This window comes from Limulus polyphemus, unplaced genomic scaffold (assembly GCF_000517525.1).
Source record: "Limulus polyphemus unplaced genomic scaffold, Limulus_polyphemus-2.1.2 Scaffold1873, whole genome shotgun sequence".
Lineage (NCBI taxonomy): Eukaryota > Metazoa > Arthropoda > Merostomata > Xiphosura > Limulidae > Limulus > Limulus polyphemus.
Window position 1 is genome coordinate 174,813 of NW_013667483.1, and position 14,796 is coordinate 189,608.

General features: G+C 29.8%; 1 protein-coding gene across 1 annotated transcript in view; it reads right to left on the reverse strand.

Annotated features, from left to right (window-relative positions):
- Positions 1-14,796, reverse strand: part of LOC106465218 (FERM, RhoGEF and pleckstrin domain-containing protein 2-like) — a 61,198-nt gene extending 46,402 nt beyond the window's left edge. The window contains exons 1-3 of the mRNA XM_022393076.1: positions 14,693-14,796; positions 11,098-11,313; positions 230-334 (exon numbers count right to left, since the gene is read on the reverse strand). Coding sequence (XP_022248784.1) covers positions 230-334; positions 11,098-11,256 — 264 coding nt within the window. The 5' untranslated portion in view covers positions 11,257-11,313; positions 14,693-14,796. The remainder of the gene's footprint in view (positions 1-229; positions 335-11,097; positions 11,314-14,692) is intronic.

Here is a 14,796-nt window from a genome sequence, read left to right on the forward strand (position 1 = left end):
ACATTTTTAACACACACAAATTTTTTTTTCTGACATTCAAATTTGGTTTCTCTATCTTCATGGAGCAGCCTTCAGACAAATTCATATTTTCAATATATATATATATATATATATATTGTTCCTATGTAGAAACTGACATCTTTACTAATTTATGTAACAATCAGTAACTTTCCTGTATTGGTTCAACTGATTATCATTTGATTACGAACAAAACGTAAAAAAACATTACCTTAACACCACAGGCATCTGAATATTCCAATCCAAAATAATCCACTTCGAGTAAGTTCAGCATCTTGCAGACTTGTTCAAACAAAACCTTCCCTAATGCTTTGTACTGAAATAAAAAACACGACACTTACAAATATTTATATATATATGTGTGTGTGTAAGCCTAATTCATTGTGTATGTTAACATACAAATCAAGAGTAAATTTCTAAAATACAAAATGTATATCAGTGCTAATATCTTGAAACAAAAAACAGAAACGTTTATTATTGAAAAATGGAAAAAAATTAAAGTAATTGAACATTGTTTTTAATCACTGAATAACTGTTTCTTTACCAAAAATAAACATTAAATTTAAGTAGAAACATTACCCAAGAAAATTTAATAAAGCAATACTGTATTTGTGAACACCTTCATTTGAATTTTTACTTTTAAAATATTGACATTGCTTCTTGTTTTTCACTAATGAGCTTTGATTTGTGACTCATCCTTTCTTTATAATGTTAAATCAAAAATATTTTGAAAAATATTGTGGTATTCCACTTAATAAACCAGCAACTTTTAAAGACGAAGCTGCATTTCCAAAAAATGCTGAGTAGAAATACTTAAAATTCATGATATTTAAAGAAACTAGACAGATCACATCACAAGTAACCCAAATGACCCGAGTTCTTTGGGAAAATTAACTTTCCTTCTCTAAAGAATAATTGAAGACCAAAGATCCACTTTCTAAAAATGCTAGTTATTAGATTTTGTAAGGAGAAACTGATTATTTTAAATAAAATTTAAAGCATAAATAGACTTACAATTTTATTTATATAACCTTTGTTTTTAAACTAAAACAAATAAATTTACCACAACAAAACTGTAAAGTAATCAGTTTTTATTACACTTAAGATATAAAGAAAACCTTGGAATATCCCCCAAACTTCCCTCAAATGAATTAGTAACTTCATAGAAAACATTTAGACTCATTATCAGTAGAAGCTAAACAGGCTCAAATATAACATTCAGATGTAGGGTTTTATCAGTATTTTCAATTCATCCAAAACTTATGTTTAATATAATATATACTGCTAAACTACAGTATGAACATGCTCTATATTTTAAGTTAGTTTCATTCAAGTTATTGGTTATAATAAGTAAAATAATTATTATTATTATTAATCTTTACACTTACGAAGGTTATTTTACTTTATTATTGGCTTAGAATATGAATTTAGAGACTTAATCTCCTAAGCTGGCCACACATCATAAAATGTTATGGTGTTTATGGTTGAAAATATTTCTCTCGTGAAATATTATTGTTTTTATGTTGAAGATATTATTTACTGCGAGGGTACCCAAATAATGAATCAATGCAATCTAATCATTATAGGTTTTAGTTTTCTTATGTATCAGCTTATGACATTATTTACTTCGAGCAAGTTTGTTATATAAAATTAGCTTCATTAACTTTCAAATTACCTTTGAATTCTGACTTATAGGAGTTGGCTTTTTTTTTAATTAGAAGTTATTGATAATTCAAGCTTATTATCATATCATACCTGCACATATCATAACAATGGAACCCAGTCAGTATTAGACTCTTTAAACGAGGGAAATAAGTTGGGAATTAAGTGAAGGCTGTGAACAGAGAACAACATTGATGGGTATCAAGAATTCACTTTTTGTGTCATAACAATAATTTTTTCTTGCTTTATGTCTATGAAGATGAGGATTCAAATTACAAATATCTGATTTCTCATTGTTACTTTATCAGCACACATATCTGGTTCAACAAACTGTATAGGGTACAACTTTAATCCTATGTTTGCTGGTGGGGTTCAAAGTACACATGCCATGACCTTCTACAGAGTGTAATTCAACATTTATGTATTTGATGTCAGAGTTATCAACCAGTAACTGTTCATCAACAACAATTTAGTCTCTGTTTGTGCTAATCCCACGTGCAATGTGTGTTTTCTTTGTTCTGAGTTTAATTGCCAAGACTTACACACAAATACCAGTTAACTTCATTTTATTCTACATTGCCGATTTAGTGACAATTTGTGGTAGAGGAGTGTAAGTACCAGATGTAAGATACAGAGATACTGAAAAAATTGTAGATATGAATTTCAGAGGTTCTAAAGTTTATGAAAATTCAATAAGCAAACTGTACAATGGACACAAGTATCTTCATGCTTCACAAGGAAATCACCTTGCAAAGCAACTTGTCAAAGTCACACTGATGTCAACAATTCATAGACATAGCCTGACTATATACATATACTTTTGTAATATATCAAATTTGTACAAATATGAAAAGCTTGCCACATTTTGTGTAAATACACATAGTAAATTCAGAATCATAATCAACATTCTTTCCCCAATATAGGGTCAGTTCAATGTACTGACTCCGTGCACATTCAGTTAAACTCTATACCATTTTTAATCACCTTGATAACTGTTTGAGAACCCAGCTACATGCATATCTCAAATAACTGTCTCTGAAAACAAAAACTACAGCCTGATGATAAACAAAAAATGGCAGATACTCATTTCAGTATAATCAAACCAAAACTTTTAAAGATAATATCTATTATACAAATAACTGTCTCTGAAAACATAAGTTTGAAATATTCAAAAGTGAAAACTAAATAAGTATCTGTTTACATAATATTAAAGCACATTAAAACAACAAAAACTACAGCCTGATGATAAACAAAAAATGGCAGATACTCATTTCAGTATAATCAAACCAAAACTTTTATAGATAATATCTATTATACAAATAACTGCTTTCAGTTTCGTTCTAAGGTTAATCTTAATTACAATTTCATTTATCACTCAAGTTAAAACGATGTCTAATGTACAACCAAGTGCACACATGAATTTTCTTGAATGTTCAATGCAAGAAGAATGTTACAGAACTACATACAAGTATTGTGATATAAAAAAAGAATTAGGATATTAGAAGATAACCCAAATTATTTACTGAATTTATTGTCAGGGAAACAGAAATATAAACATGATTATATTAGCGTATACACATGTATGTGTGTGGGTAACTACATACACACACACACACAGAGTGAGAGAAACACAGTGTATGTACATGCAAGTTACAAATGAATAAAAACTGTTTTTTTTTTATCCCACTATAATAATATTTAAAACTTGAAAAATGCAGTTTAATTCCATGATTTCACTATTTACTGTTGATCATCAGGATCACTGGAAAGAAAATTTCAGAGGAATTGTTTTACTTATCATTTCATTTGCTCTGCCTGTACATCTTATGTTCCCTAATTTGTTTTGCTTTATTGGCAGTAACAACCTATTCACAACTGTATGCAGACAATAAAGGGTGGTATAAATGTGGTAGTCATGGGCTACAGAACCCACTTATGATTCTTGTAATTAAGATTTGTTTTCCTTTATTAATGTAGATGTAGTAACATGTGGTTGAGTATAGAGGTTAAATCTGGCAGACTGGTTATTTAAACTACTATGCGGATCCTGGACTCTTTCTGCAGAGACCTCTGTAAAGTACAGAATGTATCTGTACTTCTGAGATTACAGATGTACTGTAGTTGTTATCTTTATTTTATTTATCTTTCACATATTTTACAGTCTCGACTTCCTTTTTCTTTGATTTCTACATTTATATTAATGACATAATGATTTTGGTTTGCTAATCTATTTTATCTTCAATAATGTTAAAACAAACTTGGTTACTTTTTTTTACTTGTTTCAAATTTGTTATATATATATATATATATATATAGTTTTTAGCAAGATGAAAAACTGGCATTTTTTTGTGATATTTAAATCCTTTTACTCTTATTACCTTGTCAGTTCTTTTTTTTTGTTCATATGAGGCATGTTTTAACACTATTCATTGTCAAAAATTAAATTAACTCGTATAAGTAAGTTGTCCATTACAACTGCATCTTGTACAACAAACAGAAATTACAGCTTGCTCTATGTTACACACTAATGTACATTCTAGTGAAAAATAACAAAATCCTAGTACAGTAATGACTTACGTACTTTTTATAATAAGCTTCAGAAAAACATGTACTTTAGAACTTTCATGTTGTAAAGCTAAATACTTAACAAATAAAAAAAGTATATATAGACACAAACACTGAACTGTGTGGTTACAAAATTACTACATCATCATCAACAAATACACACATTCTAGGTCTTTTTTTCTGTATTGTAATTTTAAAAAACTATCTTTACGGTAAAACAGCCTTACAGCGTATTTATAAGGCCTTAAATGCATCTGAGAACAGAATTTTCACTAGATAATGCTTTTCCACAATAAAAAAAACTATGGTACTTGGAGATTTGAGTATGCAAAAATGAATAATTACGGTTAATACAGTTTAATAACTTAAAAATTAAATATAACTTTCAAAACTTACAAAGAATATCAATGATATTTTAAACCCCTTTCACTCATCACAACCCTACTAATATAAGCACCTCCAGTACATTTCAATACGTGGGTTTCTTTTCATTACATAGTGGTGATTTACACTCAAGTGTAGTTATAGCTAAAGCAATTGGTAGTGAATAAAGCTATTGGTTGGACTTGTCGTGCTTACAGAAAAAAATAACATACAACCTGCCCCCATACGATCTAGCTACTTCCTGACACCTTTCAAGGTTTAAAACAACCCTATGGTATTCAGACTAACTTATAATAATGTTCTATATTGTTAGTTTCTTACAACAAACATATCACTGTAAATACTGGTACTGCTTTAATATGAAAACATAACAAGTACAGTATCAAAAAAAATATTAAATCTTTACCAGTCTGCTAATGTCAGTTCTTTTGATTAACTATAATATATCATGCTACAACTATCAACTTGTTTTTGAAATGTTGAATCTCCACAAGTGTTGCTCACATTCGAAATATGAACAAGAAACAATTTAACATGTAAACATCTGTCGTGTACATGTAAGTGGTATGTGTGCAAGAAAAACACACCAAAAAGTATAACATAAAGGTCAAGAAAAAAATCTAGAAGTATAGCATTAAGGTCATTGACATAGTAATGGTTGTACTGAACTTCAAACAGCTGAACTTTCACCTTTCAGGCTTGCATATATTGTACTGTTTGTAAAAGGCCTTTTTAAAAATATATTGCATGTACCTTTTCCAAAAAATTAATTAGATCTTTTACATGTGTGTTATTGTAAAATAACAGTAGGAATCATTCTGAAGATCTTAGAGTGACTGGGTACAAACTACATTTCTGTGTAAGTTTCAAATGTATTTGAGGCCCATATACATGTGGAATGTATTATTTTTTCAAGTTTATTGCCAGTTAAATTGTGAGATTCTTATAAAAAAATATCTAAATCAGTAAAGAATCAAAAATCAAGTATTTTATTACTTTCCTAATTAAATTATGATTCTTACATATAGAAAAGTTTATGCTGAGGTACAAGTATCAAATGCTGATTAACTTTCCAAGAATGGGTGTGTTAAAGTGTTTTAAATAGTTACATCCAAAAGTTAATCAAACAATTTTATTAACGATGTGTATCAATAAACTTGGCATCGAAACATCATTTATAGTTCAAATTTTAATATTATCTAAGTTTCAATTTCTTAATTTCAAAAGGAAATATTTAAATAAATTCTCAATCTTCGCTTCTATGTATCACGTAACATTTCTTCACTCCAATTACCTATTTTAGATTTTCTTCTACTTCTGTATGAACTCCTGTCTTTTCATGGAAGTTCACACTTATACTATACATATACCCAAGCTAAAATGTCAACTTAGTGACAAATCACAGATATAAAAAATAAACCAAAGGCTATATGCCATGCCCTCCAAACATACTCTGTTTTCACACAGTCAATAATTCTTACTGACATTTGCTATTGAATTATTTTAAACCTATATAAAGGAGAAGATTTCAATTTACTGAATGTGACAGGGCCTGAAGCCATTGGAATAAACACACAGTTCTGAACATGTTGTCTTTGTTTGCCAGAAACAAACTCTAATTGACCAATTATTTAAACAACTTCTGGATTAGTTAAAAAGCTAAATAAATGATATTAGTTTTAAGACTTTCTATTTACATTAGTGAAGGCCTCAACAAATATTTTCAGATCTAGGAACCAGCCCAAAAACTCAGGAGCCAGGTGTGCCTAACCTAACTTCACTACTGTTTGTACCAGGAAATGGAGGCTTGTATATTTATTTACTTTCGCAGCAATGAGTGCATGCTAACAATCACATGATATCGACAACCACTTGATAGTATTGCCAAAACAGCTATCCCCATATTCTGAGAGGATCTAAGTGCAACTGTAAAGAAAGGGAATTAAATGCAAAATCTATCAGCTTTGGCAGTAAAAAGTAAATAGTGTGTAATTGTCTGTTACAATGTGCAATCATTCTAGAAAGAAAAAAGGGTAACTCATTTATTTTTTACATGGTGGTTACAAAGTTGGTTAATTTGACTGAGGCAGATACAGCCGTGTCACGATAAAAAATATGTTTTTACTTAAAAAAAAACATTAGATATTCATTTAAGAGGTTCAAGAAGTTATGCAAATGAAATCTGAAAACTGTATCTTTATTCTTAACATGAAAATCAGCTTACACTTCGACCAACTCAGTAAAGGCTTCAAAAATGCATAGACAAATCTTTTGTAGAAATACTTAATTAAAAAGACTGATATATTGTATACAACAATCTCAAAGTTTTTTTAAAAAATCTGCCAAATTTCATGAAGATATACTTACTCTATCAAAAGTTATAGTATGTATAGTTCTGTGGTTACATGGTAGTTACAAGGTAGGTCAAAATGCCCCAGCCCATGTAGGAAGAGTTAAAAGAGTAAAGTTTGAGTTTACCCCACTTTACGCCTGCTTGAAACATCTTAATAAGTTAACTTTTCTGTCAACAGAGCAATATAAACATTTATCAAAATATCTTTTATTTTCATAATTGGTCTTGTACTCCTTTTTTCTGCTATAACTGAAGCATGCAACAGTCACCATGCTACTAATCAACACATTTATCAGTGAAACTTTTGTTGCTGTTAATCTAATATTCTGTATTGCTGTTCATTTTAAGTCAGCATGATTTAGTTTCAATAAAAACTACTTATTTAAGCATCAATGTTGTAAACATATTACCACTTGTATAATTGTAAGAGGTAAACACAACTTTTGATTTAAATTTAAAACAGGTGTAAGACACCTGTTCATACCAGTAACCACCATAGAGATCACTTCAGAAAACCTGTGTGTAACTTTACAAAACCAATTACATTTTATGCAGGTCATTTAACCAATTACATTTACAATCTTAAAAGACTACATCAGTAGATTCCTCTTTGGCAACTTTGGAAGTAAACGTCTTAACCAAGAACCACAAAAACTAATATCAACTACTGTACAGTATATCCTACACTAATATGTTAGTGATTTACACACACACGTGTTGACAATAGTCACAACAGACTGTACCAAAGCAAATATAAGTTACCATGCATTATATCCTACACTAATATGTTAGTGATTTACACTCAAACGTGCTGACAATAGTCACAACAGACTGTACCAAAGCAAATATAAGTTACCATGCATTATATCCTACACTAATATGTTAGTGATTTACACACACACGTGCTGACAATAGTCACAACAGACTGTACCAAAGCAAATATAAGTTACTATGCATTACATCCTACAATGACATGTTATTGACTTGTACGTGCTGACAACAGAAATTGTACCATAAAAGGACACATGCTATAACCCTAAAATCTTTTCCAAATGCATGTATATATACTTAAAGCAGCTTTAAGTGCACTAAAATGAGAAGTTCTCTTTAACACTTGCAATATATTAAAAACTTGTGTATTAGGATAAATTCCCTTACTGGTAAGGTTTATGGTGCTATATACAGTATTTAATTTACCAGAAAATGAAGTGTTCAACATAAGACAACTTCTTTTACTTTATGTATTTCACTTTTATGATGCTACTTTCGGCTGATAGTGTGTCCAAAAAATATTCCTGTTTCACACCTGGTTATAAAAGGTTTGAGAGCTGGAACATCAAGACATATTACAGAGACTACAGACAACCATGTTGTGATGACCTGTTAGTGGTTAGTACTGTAACAAACACACTTGATACAAGTCTTATTGAGCATGTCTTTGTATTTGAAATATTGTATATGAGAAATGTATTTTGTTAAATCTTAAGAGATTTTTTCACAATGGACATGAAATTTATATACCAAAGAAAATGCTAATTAATGTACTTTTCAAGAATGTGGCACTGTTTTCAGTTTCATCACTGAAAAAAAGTATAACCAAGAAAATTTTCAAAATAATGTGTTTTTTAGATTTCTTTAAAATTAGCTTTATTTATGTAATTTATAATATTTAGATAATAATGGTTATAGCCACTGCTCTGAAATAAAAATGATTTTAGAGCAGTGGCTATAACCATTATTATCTGAATATTGTAAATTATTTCAGAGCAGTGGCTATAACCATTATTATCTAAATATTGTAAATTATTTTAGAGCAGTGGCTATAACCATTATTATCTAAATATTGTAAATTATTTCAGAGCAGTGGCTATAACCATTATTATCTAAATACTGTAAATTATTTCAGAGCAGTGGCTATAACCATTATTATCTAAATATTATAAATTATTTTAGAGCAGTGGCTATAACCATTATTATCTAAATGTTTAAAAGTTGGTATTCAAATTATCATTTCTACTATCCAGGTGTTTCTTAACAGGAAAGATGCAACAAAAATAAAAATATGGCACCCTACAGAGAATGGACAAATAGTTGTGTTACTTGTACAACAATACGAGGAGGAACGTTAACTATTTTTTTTATATGCGCACCAAAAATCTAAAAATAAGTTCTTGAACAAATACTTTAAATGTCTGAGGTTGTCTATGTAAAACTGGACTACTATTTCATCTTCTTGTGTATGTACGTATCAATAAAATTAGACATCAGTTACCGTAATTAAAAACTGTTATGAATTTAAACTGTATTCTTGCTATGCTTTCAAAACAATTATGTATTTCTTTTACTGCCACTATGTTAACAGGAAAGTCAGCTTCCCACCATAAATAAATTATAAATTTTCATTGCGTGAGTCTTACATGTTCGTGTAAAGTACAAACCTAAGTTTAATATTCACTTCTATGTTGTGTTTTCTTTGGTATTCCTACTTTCCCACCCATACCTACCACCTACAATATTTGAATAATAGCATGTATTACTTGTTTTACCTAGATGTTGCAGTTAGTAATTTATCTAATTACAAAAGCTTTACTTTGATTGCGTATAAGGAATAAGTGCTGCAGTGTTGTCTTCAGAAACTGTGTTAAGAATTAGATGTAACCCCTAAAAGCTCAGAATTTTGGCACCCACTCTGTGGAAGTTGAGGGAGAATATCCCCCCCCCCCCCATTAATCGTAACTGAAGCAGAGGGGACACAATGTAAATGACTTATTTTTCTTCATAGCTTCATGTTCAATTAAATCATTAGGACTGTCTTGCCTTGGTAATAAACAGATCTGGGTTTGAAAGAGCTAAAAGCTTTGGGTACAAAATAAAACCATATCACAGGGTCAATATGTTGCTTCAGGGACAATAAGGAGAGGCAAGAAGGCAACAGTAGCATATGACATGTAATTTCAGCAAAGAAAATCAATATAAAAAAACCAGACCTAATTCTTTTTTTTTTTTACAAAATTGCATCTTACAGAGTTATAAAGATCAATGACCAGAAAATATACCATTTGGGAAAATAACAATGAATTGGCTTGATAACACTTTAATAAGTTCTATTATTATGCAATATCTGTGTCTCTGCATTGCCATAATAATCGCAATATAACATAAAAATCATTTCTGTATAAAGTTCTGGCACTTACACTACAATGTAGTGTTAAATAAGATGTCATTTTAAATGTCTTACATACCAATAGATTGATATGTTATGGTGATTCCCTCTGTTCTACTTTTTGCTATCATAACACTAATAAAGATAGCAAAAAGTGCTTTTGAAAACAGCTAAGTTCATTTTTATTCCACACTTTATCTATGATACAATATGTGTGCACATAGATGCAACTGACCAATTATAACTACAATATTAACAACAATGTATCTCATATACATCTAACTCATACTTCAGTATAACCACCCACTAGTAACAATAAAGTACTTTTAACAAATATATATTATATGTGATCTGTAATCTTAATTTAAAAAGAATTTTTTATTTTGTTCAGAGAAATATGAAACATTTCCAGAAAAAAAATGTAAAGTTTTGGAAAGGAATGACAAAAACCATGTTAAATATTTCTGCAAAGGGTAAGAACAGAAACACTGGTGTTACAATATGCTGGAATATGTTGATATCACAGATTTATAACTAATGGTTGAAATTTTATGTAAAGAAATAGAGGAAATAAATGTTTGTTTTTTTTAAACTTATTACAATAATACTCTGCCATATTACTTTTTTAATTTAAAGTTAATTCAACTTTTATTTTTTACCCTTGGAAACTTATGGAAATGATGCTAACATTTTTCCGTGATACGTCGCTACGTGCATTGCATGTCTACTTTGTATATTTATTTTTCTTAAAATTCAATAAATCAAGTAAATTTACTTAACCCTAAACATCTACTTTATCTATGAGAATATAAAAAGAATCACTAATTAGCATCCAGTTACATATATCAAACAGATTCTATATGATCTATACAAAAAATATATATTAAAACATAAAAAGATATTTTCTCCAAAAACCAGATCGTATGACAACAGTGCAGTGAAACTAACTAACCTGAATTTGAAAATCTGCTATAGAATCATCCAAGAATCTGATTTGTACAGAAAGCATTTTTCCTCCTCTCTGTCTTGCCGGTGATTCTTTGCCATGGTCATGGTTGAAAGAATTCACCTTCTCATGGGACCCTGAAGCCCCATCGTTAGTAGAAGACATGGCTCACGAAGTGATTCTCCACATTGGCTATCCTAAAGTACTACACGTACTTCGGGGCTAGATATTCAAACAAACAAATTATATTAATTAAATATAATTTGAGAAACAGATTATCTTTGAGAAAATACAAAAATTATTTGTGAACTTAATGATTACACAGTTTAGCATATGTAGGAATGGTGTCAGTGCATGCGATACAAAATAACATCACAATGTTTGGGGGCATATTGGTTCATCTAGGCTACCCCATCCTCTAAACTAAAAGTATTAAAAAAAAATACTAAAAGCCAGCCCCTATCATTCATATAGTTGTCCATTTTTCTCTTAAACTCACTTAAATTTATTGCCTACACAACATCCAAAGGTAACCCATTCCATAGGCCAACCATGACAGTTTTAATCCAATGTTGATGCTACATTCACATAAAAAATACAATTTATTAAGACTATAAAAACATAAATCATAATCTTACTCGGAAGATTCCACAGAAATTTTTTTCTGACACATTACCTGGTGAAGCAGATTACAAGATATATTACCACGATAGAAATATGCTCAAAACCTGAATGACATGTGCACCACACTAAACACTGTTAAAGTAAAACGCTCCTACACATTTTTCAAGTCCTGGACCAACCTTATTCAGAATGTTATAAGGCATATCTGAGTATGTGCTGAACTGAATTTTATAGAAATCTATCAGTAATTATCAATAAGTTATGATCGATGCAAGCTTGCAACCTAACTAGGCAGACCAGAACTAAAAAATAACTTAAGTGACAACTTGGTTCATTACGTAGAACAGACTAACTAGGAATATGTAATGTTCAAAAACAATGCAGAAGAAAAAAGTTGTACTGCACTGAGGGCACTCGTTCGTTAGTGGGGTACCCTCGCTACTAATGGTAGGGTTCTTCCACCCAAAGACCAACTATTCATGCTATCTTTACCTTTCTACTTCTGAACCAATATTGTTCTATCCACTTTTAAAAACTAAGATAGAGCAGTCTTTGATATATATATATATTAAATATTCCAACTAAATGTTAATTAATAAAGTCTTAAGCCTAATAGGGACTATTTTAGCTATAGGATTATCCAATGAGTCCATATGGACTCCATTAGATTTTTCATCACATTTGTTTGCCTAAATTATGGTAACAAAACAAAAAATTGCTTACTGGTCCATGACTTTGTTGGTTACAGGTTCCTTATAACATGTAAGCCCAAAAATTTAAATAGAAAATCATTAATATTGAAATTAATGTCACTAATTAATGCTCAGGTTCCCTTTTTATTTCACACAGAAAATTAGAGATGTTGCCCAATTTTTGTGGCAGTTTTTTGGTGTTGTAAATGGCAAAAAAACATAAAAATTACTGAAAATGGTGTAATATGTGGACCCCTCCAGTAGTGAACAATATAAAAAAGTTGGATCTTGAGGTAAGTCATGTGTTTTTCTTTTGGTACATAATTTATATTGGAATGTAATGCTGTGTACTTAACACCACAGATCCGATGATACTATCTCAAACCCCTAAAGAAACTTTATAACTACATGAAAACATCATCCTCACACATAAAACTCTTGTTGTCAAATCAGGCAATCTTTATGAAATATCTGGACATGTATGTAATACTGAAATATAGAATTACATAGGCATTGCTTCTCCGTACACTCTGATAAAGTTTGTTCAATGTTCTTGTTGTTGTTGTTTTTTGCTTGTTTTGGAGGGGAGGGAAAAATCATTATATTGCTTTCATTAAACTAACTTTAACTTAATTTTTGGAAACATGGCTCCTTAACAATTTTGTACATGACTTAAATAAAATTTCATCATGCAGATAATGTATATCACTAAGATAATTATCTTTGACATTAAATAATCAGACCTGAAAAACTCCCTTGATTGGCTGCTTATAAAAAGTAATGTAATACTACATATTAGTACATGTGTATCATTTATAACATTAGAGAAAGCTGACTAGAACTCACTCAGCTCAAGGTCACCTCACACACACTACAGGTCAAAACAGCAAAGCCAAGACAAATGTAGCCCTTCACAACCGAGTATGAATGTTAAAAATATTCAAAGTAACAGCATAGAAAATTAGGGAAATCATTCTACAGAAAAAGAACATAACTAAAGAAAAAGTTTGTGTCTGGGCTGTCAAAATTTAAACCTTAAATATTATATTAAAGAACATATTTCCAACTATTTCATTTCACTACTTAACCAGATTATCTATACTAAGACTGTTCAAAGCCCTAACAATCTTAGACTGTAACTGAATTGTGTTTGCTCTAATTTTAATTATGTTTGTAAAAAATATTCTCAAACAATGTAACAATACTTATAGTGGTTAAATTCAAATTTTCACAAATGCTTCCCTAAAAATTTTTAACAATTTTATGGTCCATCTTAATTACTCACTATACTTATAACTTACACAGTGCTAAGAAACCACCATATACTAAAAAAAGAAGAAAAAAAAAAGAGATTAAGTGAACAGAAAATGCATGTTTTCACATACAATAGAAACTCATATATAGTTTTAAATTTATGTGACTTTCACTAAATATTTTATTTTGCAAGCTTTGGAAAACATTAGAACCATAGAATATTGTATCAGCACTAAGAGTAAGAATAATGTATATGGTCATGGCAAGTTTTAAAATTTTGCATTTTAACATTCATTATGCTTCTAAATAATCTCTGAAACATAATCTCAGAGGTTTATGTTATTGTTACAATGCTATAATCCTTATCGAATATAACTACCTACACATCATATATTGGCTACATCAGTACATCATGTGCTTGTGGAGCCAAGTTCATTTTTAATTCCACAATCCACACATCTGGTGATGTTGATGTCCTCTATTAAATATAACTTATAATGTTGAAACTTTTGAGCACAAACGTTATTTTTCAAACTTAGATATTTTATAATATACTTACTAAACTTTTAGTAGATAATAACACTAAAGTAAAGGCAATAAAATCGCTTTGCAAGTTGGAATGCAATTTACTAACATTAATATTTTACTTCTATTCCAATTATTTAAATAATTTTACCCCTTAATGTCTATTTAGCTCATTGTTCTAATCTAATTCTAATACTAAAAAGTTACGTAGCCTACAGTTTGTACGATAACTCGGATAAGACCATTGCCCTCTCTCCTGATATTACTAATTGCAATACCACTACGTTAGTAGTAGTTTTTGCTAAAAAAAAGTAAAACTATGCGCCTTAGCCCTACACAAGCTGCAATACCCGCCATAACCTAAAGTACTCTAAACTAAAGGCTAGCATTACTAATTTACTGCCATTAGCAACAGATAGCTCAAATTAAATATACAAGTTTAACAATCTTTCAAATAAAATGTTGATATAAAAACCTTAGAAATATGAAAATAATATATGTCTTACATGTTTTCCATTTCATCCTTTTTGTGTGTGTATACGTTAATTGATGGTAAAAATTCGCTAAATAATCATATAAATTTCACATTACTTTGTCCGTCAAAAGACTA